General features: G+C 46.1%; 2 protein-coding genes across 13 annotated transcripts in view; one reads left to right on the forward strand and one right to left on the reverse strand.

Annotated features, from left to right (window-relative positions):
• The window catches only part of PAPLN (papilin, proteoglycan like sulfated glycoprotein), a 35,722-nt gene extending 28,822 nt beyond the window's left edge, over window positions 1-6,900 (forward strand). For both annotated transcript variants that reach the window (XM_059914580.1, XM_059914579.1), the window contains 4 exons: window positions 368-495; window positions 602-710; window positions 3,096-3,262; window positions 5,613-6,900. In XM_059914580.1, coding sequence (XP_059770563.1) covers window positions 368-495; window positions 602-710; window positions 3,096-3,262; window positions 5,613-5,797 — 589 coding nt within the window. In that variant the 3' untranslated portion in view covers window positions 5,798-6,900. The remainder of the gene's footprint in view (window positions 1-367; window positions 496-601; window positions 711-3,095; window positions 3,263-5,612) is intronic.
• Window positions 6,901-8,053: 1,153 nt separating this feature from the next.
• Window positions 8,054-22,721, reverse strand: part of NUMB (NUMB endocytic adaptor protein) — a 183,824-nt gene continuing 169,156 nt past the window's right edge. For 6 of the 11 annotated variants that reach the window (XM_059914582.1, XM_059914588.1, XM_059914581.1 and 3 more), the window contains 6 exons: window positions 21,538-21,678; window positions 18,041-18,245; window positions 15,836-16,129; window positions 13,716-13,865; window positions 11,329-11,475; window positions 8,054-10,159 (listed from right to left, as the gene is read on the reverse strand). In XM_059914582.1, coding sequence (XP_059770565.1) covers window positions 9,444-10,159; window positions 11,329-11,475; window positions 13,716-13,865; window positions 15,836-16,129; window positions 18,041-18,245; window positions 21,538-21,678 — 1,653 coding nt within the window. In that variant the 3' untranslated portion in view covers window positions 8,054-9,443. The remainder of the gene's footprint in view (window positions 10,160-11,328; window positions 11,476-13,715; window positions 13,866-15,835; window positions 16,130-18,040; window positions 18,246-21,537; window positions 21,679-22,721) is intronic. The other 5 variants (XM_059914589.1, XM_059914587.1, XM_059914591.1 and 2 more) reach the window with 3 other exon arrangements.

Below are 22,721 nucleotides of genomic sequence, written 5' to 3' on the forward strand. Positions count from 1 at the left end.
CCCAATAGGTGGGTGCTATTTTACCCCCATTTGACATGCACAAGCTGAACACCACACAGCTCCTAAGTGGCTGAACCAGGACTGAGCCTAGTAAACAAGTGTAGCAAAAACCAGAAACCCAAACCAGAATTATTTTGTATCAGAAAACTTGACTTGTTTATTGCCAGGCTCTAAAGTCAGGCGTCTTTAAGTAAAGGAGAGTGCCAGCTGCTGGAGGGCCTGAGGGCCTGAGGCCGACTGGCCCTTGGTCAGATCCCACTGATGGCAGGGGCAGCTCAGCCTCTCACCAGGGGAGGGAAGATCCTGCCCCTCCCGCCCCCTGCCGGGCGCCTTGGGGTGGGGACACCTAATTGTGCTTGGCCCCCAGACACCAGCTGCAGTCCGATGGCTCCCTGGTCATCAGCCGCGTGGCTGTGGAAGATGGAGGCTTCTATACCTGTGTTGCAGTCAACGGGCAGGACCGAGACCAGCGCTGGGTCCAGCTCAGAGTTCTGGGTAAGGCGGCAGTCCCGAGCGGGAGGGTGAGCGTGGCCGGTGGCCTCTGAGGTCAGGTGGGGCAGGATGGGCGTGGTGGCTGACAGTGCCCCCTCCTTGGGCCCAGGGGAGCTGACAATCACAGGGCTGCCCTCTACGGTGATGGTGCCAGAAGGTGACACGGCCAGGCTGCTGTGTGCGGTGGCGGGCGAAAGCGTGAACATCAGATGGTCCAGGTAAGGCTCTGCTCCAGGCAGGCCTGGCCCTCGGGCCCTCGTACCTGAGGTGGTACAGCCCAGACAGAGGGAGTCCACCTTCCTGCAGGATGCTGCGGTCACCACCGCCCCCACCCCTCATTCTTCCACTCCCGCCTCCCGGCCTGGTGCCAGGGAAGGGGCCACAGCGCCCTTATCCCGACACACGGAAGCCCCCTGGGACTGCTCTTTTCTGTTGGTCGGGCTACCCCGGGTTTCTCAACCTCGGCACTATTGAGATTTTGGGCTGACACGTTCGTCTGTTGGGGTGCGCTGGAGGACGCCTAGCAGCGTCCAGGCCATCCACCCGCCAGATGCCAGCGGCACTCTCTCCCAAGTCATGGCAATAAAAAGTCTCCAGATGTTGCCAAATGTCTCCTGGGTGACAGAATCTCCACTGGCATTGAGAAACCCTGGGCTGCACACAGCTTTGAGGACTTCAGTGGTCTTTTACCCCAAATCTGTTGGTCTTTCATTCATTCAGCGGTTTTTTGCCCACTTCCTCCTTGCACTATGTCAGGACTAGGCTAGGCTCTGGGGATCCTGGGGTAATCTGAGCCCCCCAGAAACTCCCAGGCAGGAGATGGCCCAGTGTCCCCCAGGCTCCAGAGGTTTGCCCTAAGTGCGTCTGTGCGCAGTGGGGTGAGGCTGTCTCCTGTCTGGGAGAATGGATGAAGGGAAGGATGTTCTTGGTCAAGCCTCAAGGGTGAGTACTGGAGCGACGATGCCGGGATGGGAATGGGCCCGCACACTGGCAGGAACGGTGAGGGTCACGGAGGTCGGCTGCCTCTCTGTGGCCTTGATGCCAGGGAAGGTGGTGGGAGCCTCTGCAGGCTTCTCAGCTGGTGCTCTCAGCCGGCCCTGCCCTGATCAGCTGTGGCTGTGATTATCCTATCAGGCCTGGATCTTGCCAGCAGCAAACATGCTCAGGACACCCCTCTTCAAAACAAACAAACATAAACACACCCTCCTCTGACCCAGTGTTTCCCTGCAGTGGGGTCCTATATCGCGTCCCCTTCATGCACGGCTGTTTACATTGTCTCGGTCTGCTCACCTCCCTGCTGGCAGCTCAGCCCTTGCCCCGGGACCTCTCCTCCACCCCCGCACTCCCATGCCAGGGACACTGCCCTGACCGAGGTCACCAGTACCTCCCTGTTCCTCAGTCCTTGAGCAGACTCTGTCCCACATGACCTGCAGTCTCCTTCCTGCTTCTCCGGCTACTGCTTCTGTTTTCCTGGCCCGCTCATCGCATCCCTCTCCCTGAGACGCTGGTGTACCTTGAGGTCTGTCCTTGGTCGTCGGTCCTCGGCTTTTCTCTAACTTCACCTTGGGTAGCGCTGTAGACATGAAGTTTCCAGAACCATCAGTGCTGAGACACTATCTGGGTCCAGACCTCAAATCTGATGCCTCCTGGTGTCTCACAGCACCCGAAATGCGAAATGGGGGAAAATAACCTCACCATTCACCCCTCATCCTGCCCTGGATCTCCCCACAGTGGGGGCGCACCACCACTGCCCAGTAACCAAGCTAGGAACCTGCTACCCTTGATCTCTTCTTCTCCCCCACCTCCCACCTCTGACCCTCACCCAGGTCCCTTTGCTTTACTGTCTGCCTCGTCAACCTGTGTGCACACCTGCGGCAGCCACTCACCTGGCCTCTGCCCTCGGGCTTGTCCCTGCCCCACGCTGCGGTTGGTGATCCTTTCCAAGCACACGTGGTGTTGTCAGTCCTGCTCAGCTCACACCCCTCGCTCACCCCCAGGATCCGGTCCAGACTCCTGACCAGAGCCGTGCGCACTTCCTCCCACGCCCACTCTCCTCGCTCCGGCCATGGCCTTCCTGCAAACCCCCGAGTCCCCGTGTCCTCCCTGTCAGCCAGCTGCTCCTCCTCACCCTCAGGTCAGGCCTCGGCCAGCTGTCCTCCTCAGGGAAGGCTCCCCTACCACCCGCACCCCGCCCCACCTCCCTAGAGGCAGGGGTGCTCTTGTCCTTCATCCCGCTGCTTAGAGGACCTCTGTTGACGAGGAGGGAGAGTGAGAGACCTGTGGGGATAAGGGGCAGATCTGGGATGTCCTGGGACAAGGGGCAGATCTGGGATGTCCTGGGACAAGGGGCAGATCTGTAGTCACTTAAGGCAGCTGGTGTGAGTCCACCTCACTTCCGAGGTATTTTGCTTCGGCGTCGCTGGTCTATCACCTTGGTTCCAGACCCATCCCTTCCTTAAGGTGAGGGGCTGCGAGGAGGGAGTCGTTGGCTCTGGAGTGGCCTTGGATTACCTCCTCCCCCTGGCCCCGGGAGGCCTGGCACAGCTTCCCAGGGCCTGAAGACGAGGGCCTGGACAGCTCTCTCAGCGTCCTCTCCCCTCCAGGAACGGGCTGCCGGTGCGGGCCGACGGCCACCGTGTCCACCAGTCCCCGGATGGCACGCTGCTGATCCACAACCTGCGGGCCAGGGACGAGGGCTCCTACACGTGCAGCGCCTACCGGGGAAGCCAGGCGGTCAGCCGCAGCACCGAGGTGAAGGTGGTCCCGCCAGGTAAGGAAGGCCTATCCCAGGCATCTGCTTGTCCTTGAGAGCTGGCTGCCTGCTGCAGAATGCGGAGGGGGCAGGCTCTGCAGTCCAAGGGACTCAACTCCAAATCCTGCCTCACCTTGCCAGTTCCTGGCAGTGTGACTTGGAGCAGGCCAGTTGTCATGGGGCTTGAAACAGCCCTGGGAGAGAACTGCCAGGGCCTTTCCATGCTGGTCAGCCTGGACGGCCAGGCCTGGCTGCCTCCTGTCTGTGGGGCTGAGGCTGGAATTGGCCAGGCTAGAGGTTGAAGTCTGGTAGAAATGTTGCTTAGTGAGCGGGACTGACAGTGGGCTTCCAGTCTGTGAGCTCCTTAAGCCAGCGACTGGGACGCACCTCCCAGGGCCCAGCGCGATGCTTGGCATCACCAGGTGCTCAGAGACTCAGTGACGGAGTACATGCCTGCGTGAAGGCATTGCCTTGGCCAAAGCACCGTCCTGCAGGGGCCACTTTTCACCTCTGTCCTGCCCAGCAAGTAGATCTTTGTCTGTGTATTTACCAAACTTACGAGACTTGAGACAGGCCAGAAGGCAGATTTATGTGAGAAGGAGAGCTGTCAGGAGGATCCAGATGGGCATGTTTGTGATTAGCTATAGACATGGCTACCTGGGAAGCTAAACTGTAATCAGAAATTTGGTTGATGCTGAAGTTTGGTGGGGCTCCTGATGTGGTGTGACGTGACTGCCTTCCTGGATAGGACACTGTGGCCTCAGTCCAGCTACCATTCTCCCACCCCGTTAGATGAGCGTCGCTAATCTTTTTTTTTTTTGTGGGCAGCGAGGGGGTGAGAGAAGCTATCTCCCTCCCTCCTTTAACAGTGTTCGTTCCATCAATTAGGCTGCATGTTATCTGCTGTCACCCATTTAAGCTTTTTGTAGCATTTCACTGGTTGAGGCTGTCTCACTGTGCCCTGTTCGTGCTTTGGTGGCACGTTGGAACTGCAGTGTTTGAATCAGGGTGGGGGGCCTTGAGCTAGTCACACTCTGGTGTAAGGGATACTGTGAAGAACTCTCAAGCTTTTTGCCTAAAAGTTTAGGGTGAGAAACAGAAAATATTGTAGGGTTAAAACATAGGGGGGGTCACTCACACTTTTGTGAGTGGGAATGCTATGGGGCAAAACAGTTACATGCTTACATTCTAGCCATGGTTACTGTGTGCCCCAGGTGCTATTATTATCTCCACTTCAGATAAGAAAACTGAGACACAGAGAGCTTAAGTAACATTAATTTGCCCAGAGACCCCCGGCTAGAAGTGGCAGAGCCAGGATGGCGCCCAGGCAACCAGCGTGCTTCACCAGCAAGCCCAGCACCTCCTCACCTCTGGCCGTGATGGGTCCAAGGGCTGCAATGGCTGAGATAAAGTTGATACCAAAGTTATGATTTTTAAGAATAGGCATAGATGGCTTGCTCTTTATGTAAATGTAAGTAGTTCGTACTCTTGTATTATCGATAAACCAAGCCTTTATACAGCCATCCACTTGTTAGGTATGGTCTTTTAGTTGTATTTTGGGAGGAAGCAGGGGAGAGGGCATGGAGTAGGCCGTCCCCAGCCCCATGAGGTGACTTTAGGGAGGTGCTGCTCAGGCCTAAGCCAAGCTGAGTCATAAGAGCCCCTTCCAGAAAGAAAAGGCCCCTTCAGTGCTAAGATGAAGCAGCAGGATGAAACTCTCACAGGGATTTATAAGATACCAAAGCTTCCAGTAAATTCAGAGGGGAGGCAACCAGCGCTTTGTGCTCGAGGTAGTATCAGTGCCACAGTTCACAGCCTGTCCTCCTGTCACCTTGCCTAATACTCTTTGCTGTCTCTGGGGGAAGTGGAAAAATTGGAAAGATGGGGAACTAAGTGACTAAGCTGGGGCTATTGAAGGCACAAAACTTTTGAGGTAGGAGGAAACCAGCAGTGAAAGAGAAAACACAGCCTTTGCCGACTCAAAATTGTGCTTAGGGCTGACCCTGCTCTCTCTTCTGCCCCATCCAGAGGCTGCAACAGTGTCGTCCAGCTCTTCAGGTCTCAGTGGTCAGGGCAGGGGGTTGGTTAACTTCCAGAGATGTTTAATCGTCCAGGCAGTCAATATTTGGGAGTCTGTGATGGGCTGTGCGCTGGGCAGAAGCTGCAAAAGAGTGGGAGGACCACTGCGTGCTGAAGTGAGGCCAGTGACAGTGGAAACTGTGAGCCCTCCCATAGCTGTACATACAGGTGTCACAAGGTTACAGAGTGACAGCACTTTCCTTTCAGGGAAATGAAATGAAATGGTAGGTGAGAGTTCTCAGCCTACACAGAGCTTTCTTACCACCCTCTCTCCCCCGCTGTCTCGCAGCACTGGCCACCACGCCGAGGGACCCCGGCAGGGAGTGCATCGACCAGCCGGAGCTGGCCAACTGTGATTTGATCCTGCAGGCCCAGCTCTGCGGCAATGAGTACTACTCCAGCTTCTGCTGTGCCAGCTGTTCCCGGGTCTGGCCTCCCGCTCAGCCCATCTGGCAGCAAGGATACAACTCATAGGGCTGGGAGAAGGGAAGACAGGCTCTCGGTCTCCCCTGTCTGGCCGGCAAAGGGAGTTCTCTGGAGACACTGGCCTCTTCAAAGCTGCTCCAGCTGTAGAGCACCAGCGGCAGCCTCCCTCTGTAGTCCCAGCAGTGTTTGCTTCTCTGACGTACCACACGTGCCTGCTGAGTTGTCAAGAAGCATCATCTATTTGGATAAGGACACCCTTCACTTTACAACTTCCCTCTATAATTTGTTACACAGGATCAGTTCACTGTGTTTTAAAGGAAGCTACCAGGGTTCTCACTTCATTTAAATCTGTGTGGGGAGGTGTGTAATGATCTCAAAGTGTATCTTCTACGGGAACACTAACTCCTGTTGTGTCAGGGAAGCATTCTTTGCTAGAACTAGGTCTCATCTGGGGTCCAAACAGTGGTTCATTGCTCTAGTCTCTCTCGCCCTTCTAGGTAGTATAGCAACCAGCTTCAAATCCCGTCTGTGCGTACGGTTAACAGCTTGATGTTTGTGAAAACCGTCGACAAAGTGGAATATAAATGAAAGGCTCAGTATAGGGACTTGGGATGAAAGAGCAGCCACTGCATCATTATCTGAGTGAGTATGAAAGAACTAGAAAAGCTCCTTCCTTTCATCAAGAGGCTGGAGCCCTCCTCCCGAGGCGGACATGCAAAGCCAAGCCGTGAGGCTCGTCTCACACCTGCATGGAGCAGGTGGGCCTGTTCGGTGCAGTGACCAACAAGGAGCCTCTCCTCCTCAAGCCAGAATCTGTGATGCAAAATACTTGATGCCAGATAAAAACCAGACTGTTGGGCTTCGCTGGTGGTGCAGTGGTTAAGGATCCGCCTGCCAATGCAGCAGACGCGGGTCTGAGCCCTGGTCCAGGAAGAAGATCCCACATGCCGCAGAGCAACTAAGCCCACGAGCCACAACTACTGAAGCCCATGCGCCTAGAGCCCGTGCTCCGCAACAAGAGAAGCCACTGCAACGAGAAGCCCGCGCACCGCAACGAAGAGTAGCCCCTGCTTGCTGCAACTAGAGAAAGCCTGCGTTGTAGCAACAAAGATCCAACTCAGCCAAAAATAAATAATTAAATAAAACAAAAACAGACTATTATAAAAAACAGCACCAGCAGGATGGTGGGGGGAACCAATGGAGGGGAGGGCGATGTAATACAGGGAAGTGGTTTCAGAAATGGTTTCAGTTGGAAGAGGTCATTCTTCCTCTCTTGGAGCCACTTAATTAATTCCTTGCTGCTAAATCAAGAGGCCTGGTTTCAGTGAGTTTCCGAGTTTCTTTCCACTTTAACCTTCTACACATCCTCCAGAGGACTGGCTGGGCCTAGTAACAGAGGTTATTCTGGGACACAAGAAAGACAGGCATTACAGGGAAAGGTGACTTTTTTATTACCAACACACTGGCTGGAAAAGACAAACAGCTGCATCATGGGTGAGTGATACTTCTTGGTCTACCTCTCATTCAACAAAAGAAATGTGGCGGCACAGGTCTTTTTTCCTTTTCATTTTAAAAAAATATTGAGGTGCATCCCTTTCCCTACCCATAGCTGGTTTTGCTGTAGAAATTGGAAAATAAGGGCTACTTTCTTGGACTCCCCTGTTCTTTAGTTAAACTAGTATTTGGCATATTTGTGACACACTTCAGAAGGTAAGTTTGAGGTTAGCTAGCTCTTCTTGGAACTAGTCATAGAGTAGTGGGGTAAGGTTAGAGGTGAGAGTAAAACTCAATCTAGACCAGTGGTTCTCAACCCTCTTCCATACTGGGAGCTTTTTAAAAAACTGAACCTGGGGTTCTACTCCCCAGAGATTTTGATTTAATTGGTCTGGAGTATGGGCCAGGCATGAGGATTTTAAAATCTCCCAGATGATTCTAAAATGTATTCAAAGTTGGAAATCACTGCTCCAGCCTAACTTCTCAGAATGTGAATCTTGTTAAAATGCAGATTCTGATTACTAGGTCTGGGGTCGGCTGAGGTTCTGTATCTCTAACCAGCTGCCAGGTTGAAGTCTGCACTTTGAGCAAGAAGAATCTGACATCAGAGATGTGCTTAGGAACAACCAAAGCCTAAAGTGTGGATACAAATATGAATTTTAAGAATATACTAGTCCCAGTGAAAGATTTTCTAGCCATCAACCTAGAGATCTGTGGCAGCAGTAGAATGGAGAGAGGACAAGACCAAAAAGAACCAAAACTCACTTGCTAATAGAAAAGGGGAAAGAATAGCCCTTCATGGCCAAAAGCTTCTACCACGAACATTTATTTCTGTTAAAGCAGATTATAAATTCTCATCAGTACAAATATATATAACTTACATTTGATTGTAAGGCCAACGTTCAAAAGTAAAAATGAGATGGGATCTCATGTTGTTACCAGAGGTCAAGTGGCTGCAACTGGCAAATGGGATGTTCTGCTCACCGCGAGGGAGAGGGATGGACACACACACACCCACACGCACACGCACACGCAGTGCTAATAAAACTAGAACCTCCATCCCCACAAAACTCGTGGGAACAAAACTTAAAGGACAAAGCAAAACCCACCAAGACCTACATGACAAACCAACACAGTAACCTGTGTTCCTGTCTATGGATATGATTATGTCATTGTCACCTTAGTGTTAAAACAAAGTAAAGGATTAACATAAGGAAACTGCAGCAATATATAGAAGAAAATACATATTCTCTATTTAGATTGATTCCATTAAAATAATGACATTAGAATTTCTTTATAGGTTTAAAACCAGGACAATACTGCTCGCTCTTTATTTAAAACTACTACCTAGTTGACTATATTGGTCATAAGCATGATTGTTGTTGCAATGTGCTACTTACAGTAAATGATACCAAGTAAGCTAGGGATCCCGTCTGCAACTTCCAACCCTTCCTCTTTTTACTTCAATAGGCATAATGATAAATCAATCTTATGTACAATTTCTTACAGCTAACCCTTTACCTTTGGCAAGATTACTTACAACTCATACAACTTTTTAATAGTGAGAACTATTTAAAATATTCTAAATGCATAAAAATAAAGATTTTGGCTTTTTTATATTTATAATATTTATTCTTACTCAAAATGGAAGCTCAACTTTACCCCTAAAATATAGCTCTGCTGGGCGGCTCCTGATGTGCCCTCCTGGGAATTCTGGCAGCACAGCCTGCCTCTTGTCCCCAGCCCAAGCACAGGCCACCCTGTTTTTGATCTTTAAGACAGGCCAGTACTGAGAGAGGAGGCAGGTGAATGGCCTGAAAAACAAAGGGAGATCGTTTTGCTTCCCGTTGTGTTTTATATTCCAGTAAATGTGCTTTGAATACAGGTTCCTGTTCAGATACTTCTGCCTCTCTGTTGCCAGAGATTTGTGAGGGGGCTGAGGGAGGAAGAGGGAGGCAGAGGGTAACATTTCCTTAACTTCTTTAGTCTAACTGCAAGACAGCTCTTCTCTAGGAATGGTTTTCTCCACTTTTTTCAATCAATCACCCCTTCAGCACTCTATGCCTGGACATGCTCCTGGGGACCTTTGGGATTAGTGAAAAGCGTACTGGTTGGGAACACAAAGTCCCCTTTGCTCCTTTGACCTCCACCCTCCGCCCTTGCCTAAGTACAGACAAAATACGTAAACCATAAGGACTGCTTAAAGTTCAATTTCAAAAGTCTTCTGTAAGTCACTGGAGAAAGGGTTGGTGGGGGAGGGGTTAGTACGCTGCTTGGACTTGCTTTCTAATGCGGCCCACTGGGCTTCAAAAGGATCCACTGGGCAGGTGCCTGCAGGAACCTCTGTGTGCTTGTCTCCTGAGGCCAACCTGCCATCGTCTACACCATTGAAAGCTGCAGAACCGTTGAGGTGCTGAGCAGGAGGCTTAAAGAAGGGGCTGGCAGTAGCACTGCTTGTCTCGTACTGAGGGAATGTCTGCTGCTTGACCAGGTTGGGAGACTGATGGGGTTGGGTAGCCTGAGGGTGGCCTGCAGTGCCAAACACGTTGGCAACCATCTGGGAGGGAGTGATGCCCACCACAGGCACATTAGGGGCTGGATAGGTCATCCCGTTAGCCACAGGATAGGACTGGGCAGGGACAAAGGCTGGCTGCAGGGGTGGGACCACACCCACTGGCACAGGCTGAGAGGTGAGGAATGCATTTCCTTGGAAAGGTGGCGCTGGCTGGGAGATGGCACTGGGTGGAGGAGGTTGGAGAACTGGCTGCAGAGGGGCAGCTGAGGCCTGGGGCTGCTGAGCCCGGACGCACTTGGACACCTCTTCCAACCAGCGGTCGGCCTCAGAGGGAGTGCGTCTGTGACCAGCCTGGAAGAGACCTGGAGAGACAGCACCAGAAGATTGACCCCACTCGGTCCCTGGAACCAACGAGAGGAAGAGAGGAGAGAATCAGAATTATTAGGGGCTTCTTTCTTCACCGGATTATCTTGGCTATTTGAATGAGCCTAATGTGGAACAAGCCCCTCAGTGGGATATTCTGTGGTTTTGATAGGTGGGAGGAAAGTCTCTATTACCAGGTTTTGTGGTAGGACAGGGAGAACCCATGAGACCATGTGGCTATCTCAGCCACACTGAGGAGCTGCAAGACATGGCTCAACTGCATCGAACCAAGGCTGCTGGCTGGCATCAGAACCCATCCCCACCATTGCTGTGGCTTGCACATACTCTAAAGGGCCCGAGGTAATTTACCTTCTGCTCTAACAGAATGAAAAGAAAATAACCAGCGACCTGGTGCTGTACTTTGTGGCCCCTTCCTGGCTTCCAGACATATGTTGTCTTCCTGGTGAACTGCCTTTAATATTACTAAAATTTTTTTTTGTTAATAAATGTTCATTGTAGAAAAACTAGAAAGTACAGAAAAGCAAATATAAGGTGCTTCTTGTAGCCTTTTTTGTAGGCCTGCCATTGTAAGAGGCAGAGTCGTCTCTTCCTACAGGCACGGCCACGGATCCACATCCAGGGATAGGCTCTCTTGAGGTAGGGCCCAGGAATCTGGATATTATGAAGCTCTATGGGTGGTTCTATAGTCCTAAGAACTATCAACCTAACCTCTTTAGTTCCTCTCTGACACCATCATTTCCTTTTTCTTTCTTTTTTCTTTTTTTAACTGGAGTATTGTTGCTTTACACTGCTGTGTCATTTTCTGCTGTACAGCAAAGCGAATCAGCCATACGTATACATATATCCCCTCTTTTTTGGACTTCCTTCCCGTTTAGGTCACCACAGAGCACTGAGTAGAGTTCCCTGTGCTATACGGTAGGTTCTCATTAGTTACCGATTTTATACATAGTGGTATATATGTGTCAATCCCAATCTCCCCATTCATCCCCTTGCCCCCTTGGTATCCATATGTTTGTTCTCTATGTCTGTGACACCATCCTTTCTTAATAGTAGTTTATTTCCAAGAGGGATCATACTTTTCCTAAAAGGACTCCTCCCTGGTTCCCACTCAGCTAAATGGCTGATTTTTGAACAAGGGTCACTTATCTGATCCCAGAATCCTCACCACCATCTGTGGTCACCTTACCCGAATGTGTGGCTGCAATTCCCTTGTTAGCAGCATCAGGGGCATAGGCCCAAGGGTTGGTTTCACGCACAGGCATTGCTACGGGTGCTAGAGCAGTATGGGCTGGCTTAGCAGCAAGCACATGGAAGGCTGAGTCAGTGCCATTAGCTACAATGGGAGCAGACAACACCAATGGAGTTAAATTCATGCAGGGTGTACAGGCGGCCCCTTGGAGCTGGGTAAGTCAGGCCAATGTGCAATACTGATGGAACAGATAAGACAGAAAAGTTGGTGTTGGGATAACTATGCCATTTGCAATGGATACACAAACCTTTTGGCAAAGAGGGAATTAGAGGCTGTAATTAAAATGGGTGTACTGATAAAGTTATATGACTCTTTTAGGAAAATAAGTGTATGGAGAGAGAGGAAGACTAGAAAAACAATTTCAAATTAAGTTGAACAGAGCTGCTTTGTATTACAAGCAGGAAAAAATCTAACTATTCTAAGATACAGCTTAGCCTTTGGCATAATGATATAAAGTATTTTCTTCTCCTACCACTATTCCAAAAGATCAAATTATGCCAACAATAACAACAATGGTTAAATACAATAACTCCTTATTATGTGCTAGGCACTATGCTAATATTACTTTAGTGTGCATCATCTCAATTAATTCTCTCAAAACCCCCATATTACAGATGAGAAAAATCAAACTTGGCATATGTTTTCATATGCTTAATAATTTTTTAATTTGCTACAGAATTAATTTCATCTTTTTTAAAGGTTTTTTTTCCCCTCAGTAATGTTTGTGATATCTCAAGGCACCTACTATTCTTTCCTGTCTCCCTTTATTAAAATCTCCTAACCCTTGCTCCTTTACTCCAGACATCTATTCCATCACTTTCTATTCCTTAGCCTAGCTCTCTATATTTCGTATGGAACAGACAAGCAGGCACCTTCTCCTGCCCTACACCAATCAGTCCCTCTTTAGGACTCAGCGACTATGCTTATGGCATTGGTATGATCTACCCAGGGCTTGCCTAAAAGACTAGCTTATCCACACATTGAGAGTCCCTTAAAGGCAGGGAAAGGACTATATTCTATTCAGTTTTGTACACCCACTGCCCTGTAAATAGGCACAGAGTAAGTGGAATGTAACAGGAAGTATATTCAGAAAGACCTGGGTTTAAATCCTGGCTGTGTGATTTGGGCAATTTACTTAACCTCTCTGAGCCTCATTTTCCTTATCTGTGATGCCTACCTTAAAGGGTTGTTGTGAGGATTAAATGAGATGAAAAAAATGCATGAGTCCTTACCATGATGTATGTGGCAGACACTGTGCTAAGTGTCCAATACATTGTGCCTATTATTATTGGTAGTATAAATATTTGTTAGATGAAATGAAAAGCCACTTGGTGCACATGACTATTAAGGTTTTTTGTTTTTTTTTTAAAAGAGACTCCCTCCTAGAGGAAAAGCATGCTGTAGCTTTTCAATAAGAGCAGGCAAAAAAAGTCTCCACAACAAAACTTTTTCTGAGCTCTCTCCCAAAAGAAATGAAGAAAGATCAATTACAGGAGCTCAAATTCTAAAAGTCTGTAATTTAAGTTATATAGACTCTTTGCTGACCTTTGAGTCAATACCAACTATTAATTCAGTATCTCTGAAAACAACAACTTTTACTAATTCTTCAATGCCACAAAGGCTAATTTTAGGATACTTGTTATGGAAAATGAAATGAACTGAAGAGCTCAAAAGAAGTACCTTTTTCTTTATGGGCCTCTTGTGACAGGGTAGAGACTAGATGAGTCCAGTCTTGGCACCACTGATATTTTGGGCCAGACTGTTCTTTGTTGTGAGGGTGGCTATTGTGTACACTGAAGGATGTTTAATGCCATCCCTGGCCTCTACCAGGATGTCAACAGTAAGCACCTGCTACCACATTGCGAAACCCAAAAAATGTCTCCAGATAATGGATACCGAATTTTCCCTGAGGGGTCAAAATCACCCCAGGTTGAGAACCACTGTGCTAAAGAAAGCATAAGGCTAGAACCAACTCTGATGACTGCTGTTTCTGGAGAACTGGCTGGATACTCTGACTCTTAACAGTTAAGTAGCAAATAAAGCAGTGGGTTGGGACTATAGATGCTCCTGATAGAATGGGATGAAAGATGGGTAGGTACGTGCAAAATGACAAATGCAGACATCTCAGGAAACAGGAAGGGGAACAAAGCACAAAGACACTGTCAAATAGGGAAATTTAACGATTCTGAGATAATATCAAACAGGGAATTAGTGGGTATGACCAGGTCTTGGGAAGCTCAGAATGCCAACTTACAGTTAGTGAGCAGTGTCATAAAAGTACTAGTTTCAAAGAGACCAGGTGAGCAGGCTAAGTGGGCACCAACCTTGAAAGGCAGGAGACTGTGGTGCCACCACTGTCAGTGGTTTGGTCATTGGGGCGGATGAAAAGGGATCCTCGGAGGGTGTGCTGAAGGCATTGGTGATCTGTGAGCACAGGGAGCTGATACTCTCCGCTTCCCCTTCTACCTCTGGCACTGCAAGACAAACAGAAGATGGCTCCAGACAGAAAAACGGAACAATCCTGAAACAGAACAGTATCACACAAGGTGGCATTTTACACTGAATCTTTTATTTGTGGAAGGAAAAGACTCAACTGTCGGGGATATAAAAGCAGCTTCAAAAAATTTCCTGACCACTATTCACTGGCTTTTCACATGAGAAGGTATAAAATGATAACAATTCCTGTACTAATAAGGTCTATCTTCCTCCCTTGCAAATCCTCAGATTTCCTTATTTCCTCTCCTGTGTGACACTGTTGAGAACTTGCTGTTCTCTTTTTGTGCCAAGATGTTCAGTCAGTAAAATCTTTCTGGAAGACATCTACGACCTGTTTGTCTTCCGACCAGGTCCCAAGGCTGTGGTCTGAGCTAAGTTCTGCAACCCTCCAGTGACTCTTGTCAAAAAATGGGTTTAAGTCAGGGGCACCAGTGGGTGCTCAGTCCTTTTCTCTGCAATAAACTACGACAATGTCATCACTCTCATTTTTCTCCAAAGTACCAAGTACCTGAGCTGTGATAACATGAAAAAGTGAACTGAGGTCCAGGACTCCAGAGGCTTTGCTCTTAATATTGACTCTGGGGGGCTTCCCTGGTGGCGCAGTGGTTAAGAATCCGCCTGCCAACGCAGGGGACACGGGTTCGAGCCCTGGTCCGGGAAGATCCCACATACCATGGAGCAACTAAGCCCGTGCGCCACAACTACTGAACCTGCGCTCTAGAGTCCCTGAGCCACAACTACTGAACCAGTGTACCACAACTACTGAAGCCCATGCACCTAGAGCCTGTGCTCCGCCACAAGAGAAGCCACCACAATGAGAAGCCTGCACACTTCAATGAAGAGTAGCCCCCGCTCGCCACAACTAGAGAAAGCCCACATGCAGCAACGAAGACCCAACACAGCCAAAAATAAATAAACAAAACAAAACAAAAAAAATTGACGCTGGGATACTTCTGTGTCGCGGAGGAAGCTAATTATATGTGCTGAACCTCTGTTTCCTCAACTGTGAAAAGAGAATAATCGTTTTTGTTTCCCATCTGCTCCAGCGGGAGACTGAAAATGAGGTACTTGAAGCATCTGGAGTTTCAGTTTTTACAGGAGTTGAGAGGTGGAAAGACCCTCAGTAATCATCTAGTTTAACTGTTCTTTAGGCTGAGTTTTATCCATCAAAGAACTTAACTCTCTGTACTTTTGTACCACCAGCAGTGGGAGTGCCCTATTGAGACAGAGCTTCCTCAGATTCTGTTATAGCACTAGCTCAACATATGTCTCAGAGTGAAGTAAAATAGTGCCCAATAAAAGCACTGACCAGATCTGACACTTTAGCTCCGGATCTTATGATGAGGATAGAGCTACCAGGGCTGGCTCAGCTGTACACAGGCCACACAAAGGCCTGTGTGGCAGTTCTGAAAGGTAATGAATGTGTGTGAGCAATCCCACTGTCTCTGATGAACAACAGATCTTAGATTTATACAGGAGACCCGTTTAGAGTTTCCTCCCTGTGGAGCCAACCAGCCACAAGGACATTGAGAACTTATCCATTTCTTCTGGTACATCTGACAGTAATGCTATTTAACTGGATGTGTTTCCAAAGCCTTTTAAATTAATTCCCTGCTGGGTCCCAGATGGCAGAATAAGAACGGAAACTTGAGACCCTTGATGTTTGGAAGCAGGTACACTTTCATCAGGACAAATCACAAACCTTGTAGCTCAGGCTGGGAATTCCCATCATGGCTCTGTTACCTATTTGTTGAAGAGAAAGGAACGACTCACGTCCCTCTCCATGAATCTCCATTTTCTTCCAATGGGAAATGATACAAGATATGTAACCACCAACCAGCCTCAGAAAGAGGGGTGTGCTAGTTTGATGGGATCAGTGATTCCACTGGAAGTGATGGTAACGCTTCAGTGCCAGAGCACCCAGTGAGTTAGGTGGATGCTGCATTACCTGCATTTTTTATGGGGAAATCAGTCTTCCTCTGCATAGTGGAAGGCAACTCGTTGATGCGCAGGGATAGTTGGCGTTTAAAGGGTGACATCTTCTGGCTAAGAGCAGGAAATCCTCGGAAAGAGCCTTGGCGAGCAAGTTGTTCAATTGGTGCGTGCCGGCGTGGGATGGCGTGAGGATTGTTCATCTCCAGAGAGGCAGTAGCATCCGAAGTGGGAGAGGTGGGAGAGGATGGGGATGGGGCAGTGTTGCCAGGGGCCACTGATGAACCAACAACTGTCTTATCTGTTTCAGCTCAAGAAAGTCAAGAGAAAGAGGACCTTAGCAATGTCTTCAAATAATTTGAGCTTATACCGCCGAGGAACTCAAAAATCTCTTCTAGGTCTTTTTACCCATCTCCTTCACCATGTCTCTTAAAAGACAGGTTAGAAGCAGGGCTCAGATCTCCTATTTTTCAGACAAATAAAACGTTTAGTAATCTACTACATGTCACATGGTATATCTACGAAGACACAAATATTAGATCTTTTATTCCCATGCAGTGATTAAGACTTTGAACAAGATTAAACAAAACAAAACAAAACAAAACTACCTATGAACTCCTAGCATAAGGTCCTTTAAAGAATGATGGTTCACAGTTTTCGACGTTTGTTTGCTTTTTTGTTTGAGGGAGAGGATTTAGGAGTGGCAGAGTCAGAAAGGTCTAAATAAGCATAAGTTTGATTAGATGTTAAAGAATGTCATAAAGCAGACATGGACATTAGGCATTTGTGGCTCATTTGAATAAAAGCATACAGAAGTAAAATTTTAAATTGGAGTAAACATAAATACAAGACTGTTTCCACTGTACCCACTGTGTCCCATTCTGATTGTGGTAAATCTCTACTCCCCTCCCCTTACAATCCTCTGTAGATGCTAGGCCTCAACCATTTTGGCAGTTGCTGTGTGTATCAAAAAGTATTCTTTGGTGGTATTAAAGAACATGCATCCAGTCTGAAAATCACTGAAGCATACTAAATAACAGGTATACATACTACATTTTCTAATTAAAATAGCATGGTGTTTTTTTATTCTTTGGTATCCTGGCACAAATGTTTATAAGAAATGAAAAAAACATCACAATCATGAGTGTGTTTCAGGTTTGGTAATTGCAATCATTGTTGCTTTTGTTGTGGTCATCCATGTACAGTGCTTCGTGTCAGTCTATTTATCTCTTGTAAAAATAAAATACAGTGTGTGTGTGTGAAAAAAAAAAACAAAAAACAAAAAACATCACAATCAATAATTTAATTTCAAATAAAAATATGTATCCATTTTTTGGTTTAAAAGTTAGAGCTGTTTGGGTCAGTATTAATGAAGTTACCTAAAATGGCTGGTTTAGAATTGAAAGAATATAGTAAAAAATTAGCAAAATTATATTAATATATATTTAAACCGAACTGTTTAATTCCAAAATATTCCTTGTTGGTTTCAGCCCTAGTTATACACAAGAATGCAAAGCATTTTCCCTAAGCCCTATCACTCAGTTCTAAAATACACTTGACTCAACTTTAGACAACAGCCTCCTGAGTGACCTGAATGCTTGTACAGGCATTTCTGCTATGCTGCTATGGGTACCTGAAAAAAAAACACATTCTGCAAAACCACACACTAAAATTAATGGGGCTATGGAAAAAAGGAGGGCCAGCGTCTCAAAATCTGTGGACTTTTTTCACAAAAGCACTAAAACAACAGTAATAATCTAATAAGAGTATCACTGAGAAATTTCTGCCTGCATTTACACCCAGCATCACCATCAGTGGGTCCTCTGCAGCCTAAACCTGGGACTTGTACTTCTTCCTTTAAAATGTAGGTCCTTGATAGCATTTGCTTCTCACAAAGATCAGATGCATCAGAATTTAAAAATCTGTTTGAGGACGCAGGTTTTCCCAATTTTGCTTTTGAATGTCTTTGCAGCTTCTTCAACTGCACTCTCAGCTTCCCCGGTAGTTTAACATAATGGGAAGAGTAAACACTTTGCAGCCACTAAACAAGCCACTCTAAAGGAAAGGACTCTGTTTAAATTTTTAGCTTTGTTTTAAGGTCTTCATATATTGCTAAGAGTTCTCTTTGACTGTGAAAAGCTTGCCCCTGATAGCTTCCAAATATTAACCTGTTGGGAAAAACTGTTTAAATAAACACACATTGCAGTAGAACAGATTGTACCTTTCTTAGCATCTTGGATTTGTTTCATAATCTCCTCTCTTTCTGCTTGCTCAGTGGCTGTCGTGACACGGAATGATCCTTCTCTTGTGAAAGTGGTCCGACTGGCATCGAAAGTAGCAGTCACTCCACATTCCTTCTCCCGCTTCTGCTTACGTTCTAAACAGGCTGCAAAAGCACAGCCCACTGCGTGGCTCAGCCTTTCACCCTGTATGTAACAGAAGGTTTAAAGAACTTTTTTAGAGTTACGGTGTCAAAAATTACACGTTAGCTTGGACCACAAAATAAGTCTGTTTCCACACAGGCAAAATGTTAGGAACTCCAGCTTAAAATTAGATTTTAGTATATTAATATGCCAAATTAATCTAAATGAATCATTACCTTAGGCAATGCTTATGATCCTTTACTGTAGTAGGCACTGGGTAAAGCGACCATCGGTAAGCGGTGCTTTCTGAGCAGCCACCAACACTTCCTTATTAGTCAGGTCCCTCTGTCGCTCACGTTAACTCTGGTCACCAGCTTAGAAGACACTGCTCAAGGTTCCAAGCCCTAAGTCTTGACACACAAACCTCTATTTGCCATTTAGGGGAATAGTAGGAATCTGTACCAAGCATTTCTAAGAAACCACTGGAAAGGCAGGGCAAATTTCAGAGCTTAAATATACTATCAACATGTCTAGGAAAAAAAGGCGCAAACTTAAAACTTCAGATAAATAAATACAACTGCAGCGATGAGAAGCAATCAGGCAGAGGAAAGCTTAGCTTTCTCAGTCTCCCCTTCTGAATGCTCCTCCCCCACCCCATCTGGGCCCTCAGTGCTTGTAGGCTCTCTCCCATAACTTCCCTATCTTCCAGCTCTCTCAAACCCCAACTCTACCTCCCAACCACACACAGGCAAGAGTAAAAGCATGTTTTCACCCACATTTTCTACTTCTAAAGGAATTAAACAGATAAACCTGAATTTTTTGTGTGTGGGAGGAGAGGAAGGCTTATGTAAACTAAATATTGTTTTAAAGATCCACTGGATTACCTAGAGTAAATTTAACAAATTCGGTGGGTTATTTTTTACCAGGGTTACCTGTATTTTAAACTATATCCCTAATTGTGGAATAAAAAAGTTAGGGATGATATAATAACTGTTGGCGTCTTTAACAGCGAGAAGAGATATCTGAGAACAGGGAAACCTTTGTGGAGTTTCCAAAATCATACCATGTAAGCAGGTGCTCCTACATATCACTCTGAGTAAGTAATTTCACTGCATTTTATATGCCAATATCAGATATCATAAGGAGAGGTAAATGTCTGAAATGCTTTTGTCCCTAAGATTTCACATGACTGTAAACTGTAAGATCTCACACGACTGCCTATTTAAAGACTGACAGACTCACTCTTTATGAATCTGCATGAGTTTCCATCTAACTAAGATTCTTAGTAGGATGATACAAGGGTAGGCATTGAAGGGTGAAATAGGAGAGAGGACCGAAAGAATTTTAGAACCTGTGTGCATTTGAACACAGCTCTATTACAAGGACAGAACTATAGGCCAAGGAAACATTATTTCGGCTAGGCCTTATGGCAGAAGTTCTTGAAGTGGAGCAGTTACCATGGGCCAGACCCTATGCTATGAGTGTTTATACTTGTTACCAAATTTAGTCCCCACAACTGTTATCTCCATCTTATAGAAGTGGATACTAAGACTTAGAAAATGTTAAATAACCTGCCCCAAATCCCACAGCTAGTAAGAACCAGAAAGAGGAACAGAACCCATATCTGATTCAGAGCTTGAGCTCCTAATATTTGTTTATACAACTGCTTTTTAAAAAGCTTTTGGTCGGGGGCTTCCCTGGTGGCGCAGTGGTTGAGAATCTGCCTGCCAATGCAGGGGACACGGGTGCGAGCCCTGGTCTGGGAAGATCCCACATGCCGCGGAGCAACTGGGCCCGTGAGCCACAATTACTGAGCCTGTGCTCTGCAACAAGAGAGGCCACGATAGTGAGAGGCCCGCGCACCACGATAAAGAGTGGCCCCCGCTTGCCACAACTAGAGAAAGCCCTCACACAGAAACGAAGACCCAACACAGCCATGGATAAAATAAATAAATAAATAAAAAAAAAAAAAGTTTTTGGTCAATATTAGAGTACGGCCACCACTTCCCTTCAGGTTAAACCTTAGCAAGAGTTCACCAAGTTGTAGTCATGAATGGCTACAACTGCCTTATTCTGTCTGGACGTTTAAAAATTCAGAAATTACACACTCAATGCTATATTATAATTAAGATCATCATCGTCTAAGAGACTTGTCTTTCATATCAGAATTTTGGGTAATTTATATGAAGAATGATAGATTCGATTATTCCCTATTTTTATTTTTTTTAAATTAATTTATTTTATTTTATTTATTTTTGGCTGCATTGGGTCTTCGTTGCTGCACACGGGCTTTTTCTAGTTGTGGCAAGCGGGGGCCACTCTTCGTGGAAGTGCACAGGCTTCTCATTGTGGCGGCTTCTCTTGTTGCAGAGCACGGGCTCTAGGCACGCGGGCTCAGTAGCTGTGGCGCACGGGCTTAGCTGCTCCGGGATCTTCCTGGACCAGGGCTTGAACCCGTGTCCCCTGCATCGGCAGGAGGATTCTTAACCACTGCGCCACCAGGGAAGTCCCTATTCTCTACTTTTAAACAAAACCAAAATTTCTACTATGTAACAATTTCTAGCATAGTTCACTGTACCATAATTTAGTATTTCTATTTTTTTTTTTTTTTACTTTAAATTTTAATTTATTTGTTTATTTATTTATGGCTGTGTTGGGTCTTCATTTCTGTGCGAGGGCTTTCTCCAGGTGCGGCAAGTGGGGGCCACTCTTCATCGTGGTGCACGGGCCTCTCACTATCGTGGCCTCTCTTGTTGCAGAGCACAGGCTCCAGACGCGCAGGCTCAGTAATTGTGGCTCACGGGCCTAGCTGCTCCGCGGCATGTGGGATCTTCCCAGACCAGGGCTCGAACCCGTGTTCCCTGCACTGGCAGGCAGATTCTCAACCACTGCGCCACCAGGGAAGCCCAGTATTTCTATTTTTTTAATTGAAAATATACTCCCACTCAGTTCTTGTGGTAGAGTCGCTTTGTAAATGAATTTATAAGTGCCTTTCAAATGCCAATATCTTCTACCCAGATGAATTAGCAAACAAATGCATGTAAGGATCTTGAAAATAGTTCTAATAATGAAAAGTTTCAAAGAAAGTTTAGCAGCCACCATCACCAGAGAACTTTTACTTTCCTTTAATGACCTTGGATCTCAGCCAATCATCTTGCTCTGTGAGTGGCAGGGTTATACCAAGAGTGTGAATTACTTGAATAAAAGGAGTGAAAGCAGGCTAGTTTAGGCACTTCCAAGTGCTGTAACAGCACGTACTTGTTAAAAATGCAGTGGAAACTGTTGGGCTGAGCCAACCCAGAAGGAGCTTGGTGACTGAGGCTAGTCATGATGAAATCCATGCTATTGGACTCACCGTGTCCTTGACAGCCATGAAGCAGTGACAGATCCAGCGCCGAGTTGTGCCATCACGACATATGTAAGAGAAGGCCCTATCAAAGTTCCTATCTGGGGCACAGAAAGAAACTTTTTCTATTGTCTGGTCAACTATGAGGTCCTGGAAAAAAGGAAAACACAAAGGAATAGAGGACTTATGAGGTTAATCAAGTTTCTCAGAAGAAACACAGGATGTTCATTTCACAACACAAAATCACTACATCTAATGCATCAAGGCTATAGAATAGCTGGATCTGAGCCAGAAGTCTGAATACTAAGAATTTGACCTAGGAGAAATCCCAAGAGGCACTTTCCCCAGATGCCTCCCTCACTTCATCTTCATGTATATAATATATGCCTGCTGATTCTAGTTTTATGATGGTAAATTCCATGTTCAATTTTACAATATATGTAAATCAATAAATTTAATCCAATTTCCAAATAACTTACATTCAAATAACATCACTTCCAGAACAGCTCTATGTATTTATTCACTTACTGATCATTTGAGTATGACTCTCTATGTTTATATACTTGCTGAATGACATCGTCTACACATAGTATAAACATTGCACAAAATGTTTTTTAAAATCTTGACGCTCTTTGGCTCTTCTGTGTGATATTCCAGTGGCCTAGAATTCCTAGATGCTGAGATGGGGGCTGTAAGGGCTAAAACATGCAAACAGAATGGCTTTTATAAAGCATAACTATGAGGATTCCTATTGCTCCACAAACTTGCCAGTCAATTCTTTAAAGTTTTGCAATGCTGGTGGCTCATTATAATTTTATTTTGTATAACCTTGATTACTATGAATTTCCTCTTCAGCAAAGTGATTCAAGTCTTTTGGATTATCTGCCATTTTTCTTTTGATATGTAGGAGTCATTTATATATTCTAAATATGAGCCCTTCATTTGTTATACATATTGCAAAATTTCTTTTCTGCTCATGATGTGTCCCAGGATGACAAGTCATCAATTACTATTATCACTCAATGCGGGAAGAAGTAAATTAATTAATTCCAGTGTTATAAGTAACCACTAGGGGGCAACATCACTTTCTAACTATCGTGTAAAGCAATTAAAAATATAGCCTCCACATACAACAAATTTCACCCAAAGCACTAATGAAAACTACACAAAATAAGCTAATTACAATGACAGTT

Source organism: Balaenoptera ricei, chromosome 2 (genome assembly GCF_028023285.1).
Source record: "Balaenoptera ricei isolate mBalRic1 chromosome 2, mBalRic1.hap2, whole genome shotgun sequence".
NCBI classification, from domain to species: domain Eukaryota; kingdom Metazoa; phylum Chordata; class Mammalia; order Artiodactyla; family Balaenopteridae; genus Balaenoptera; species Balaenoptera ricei.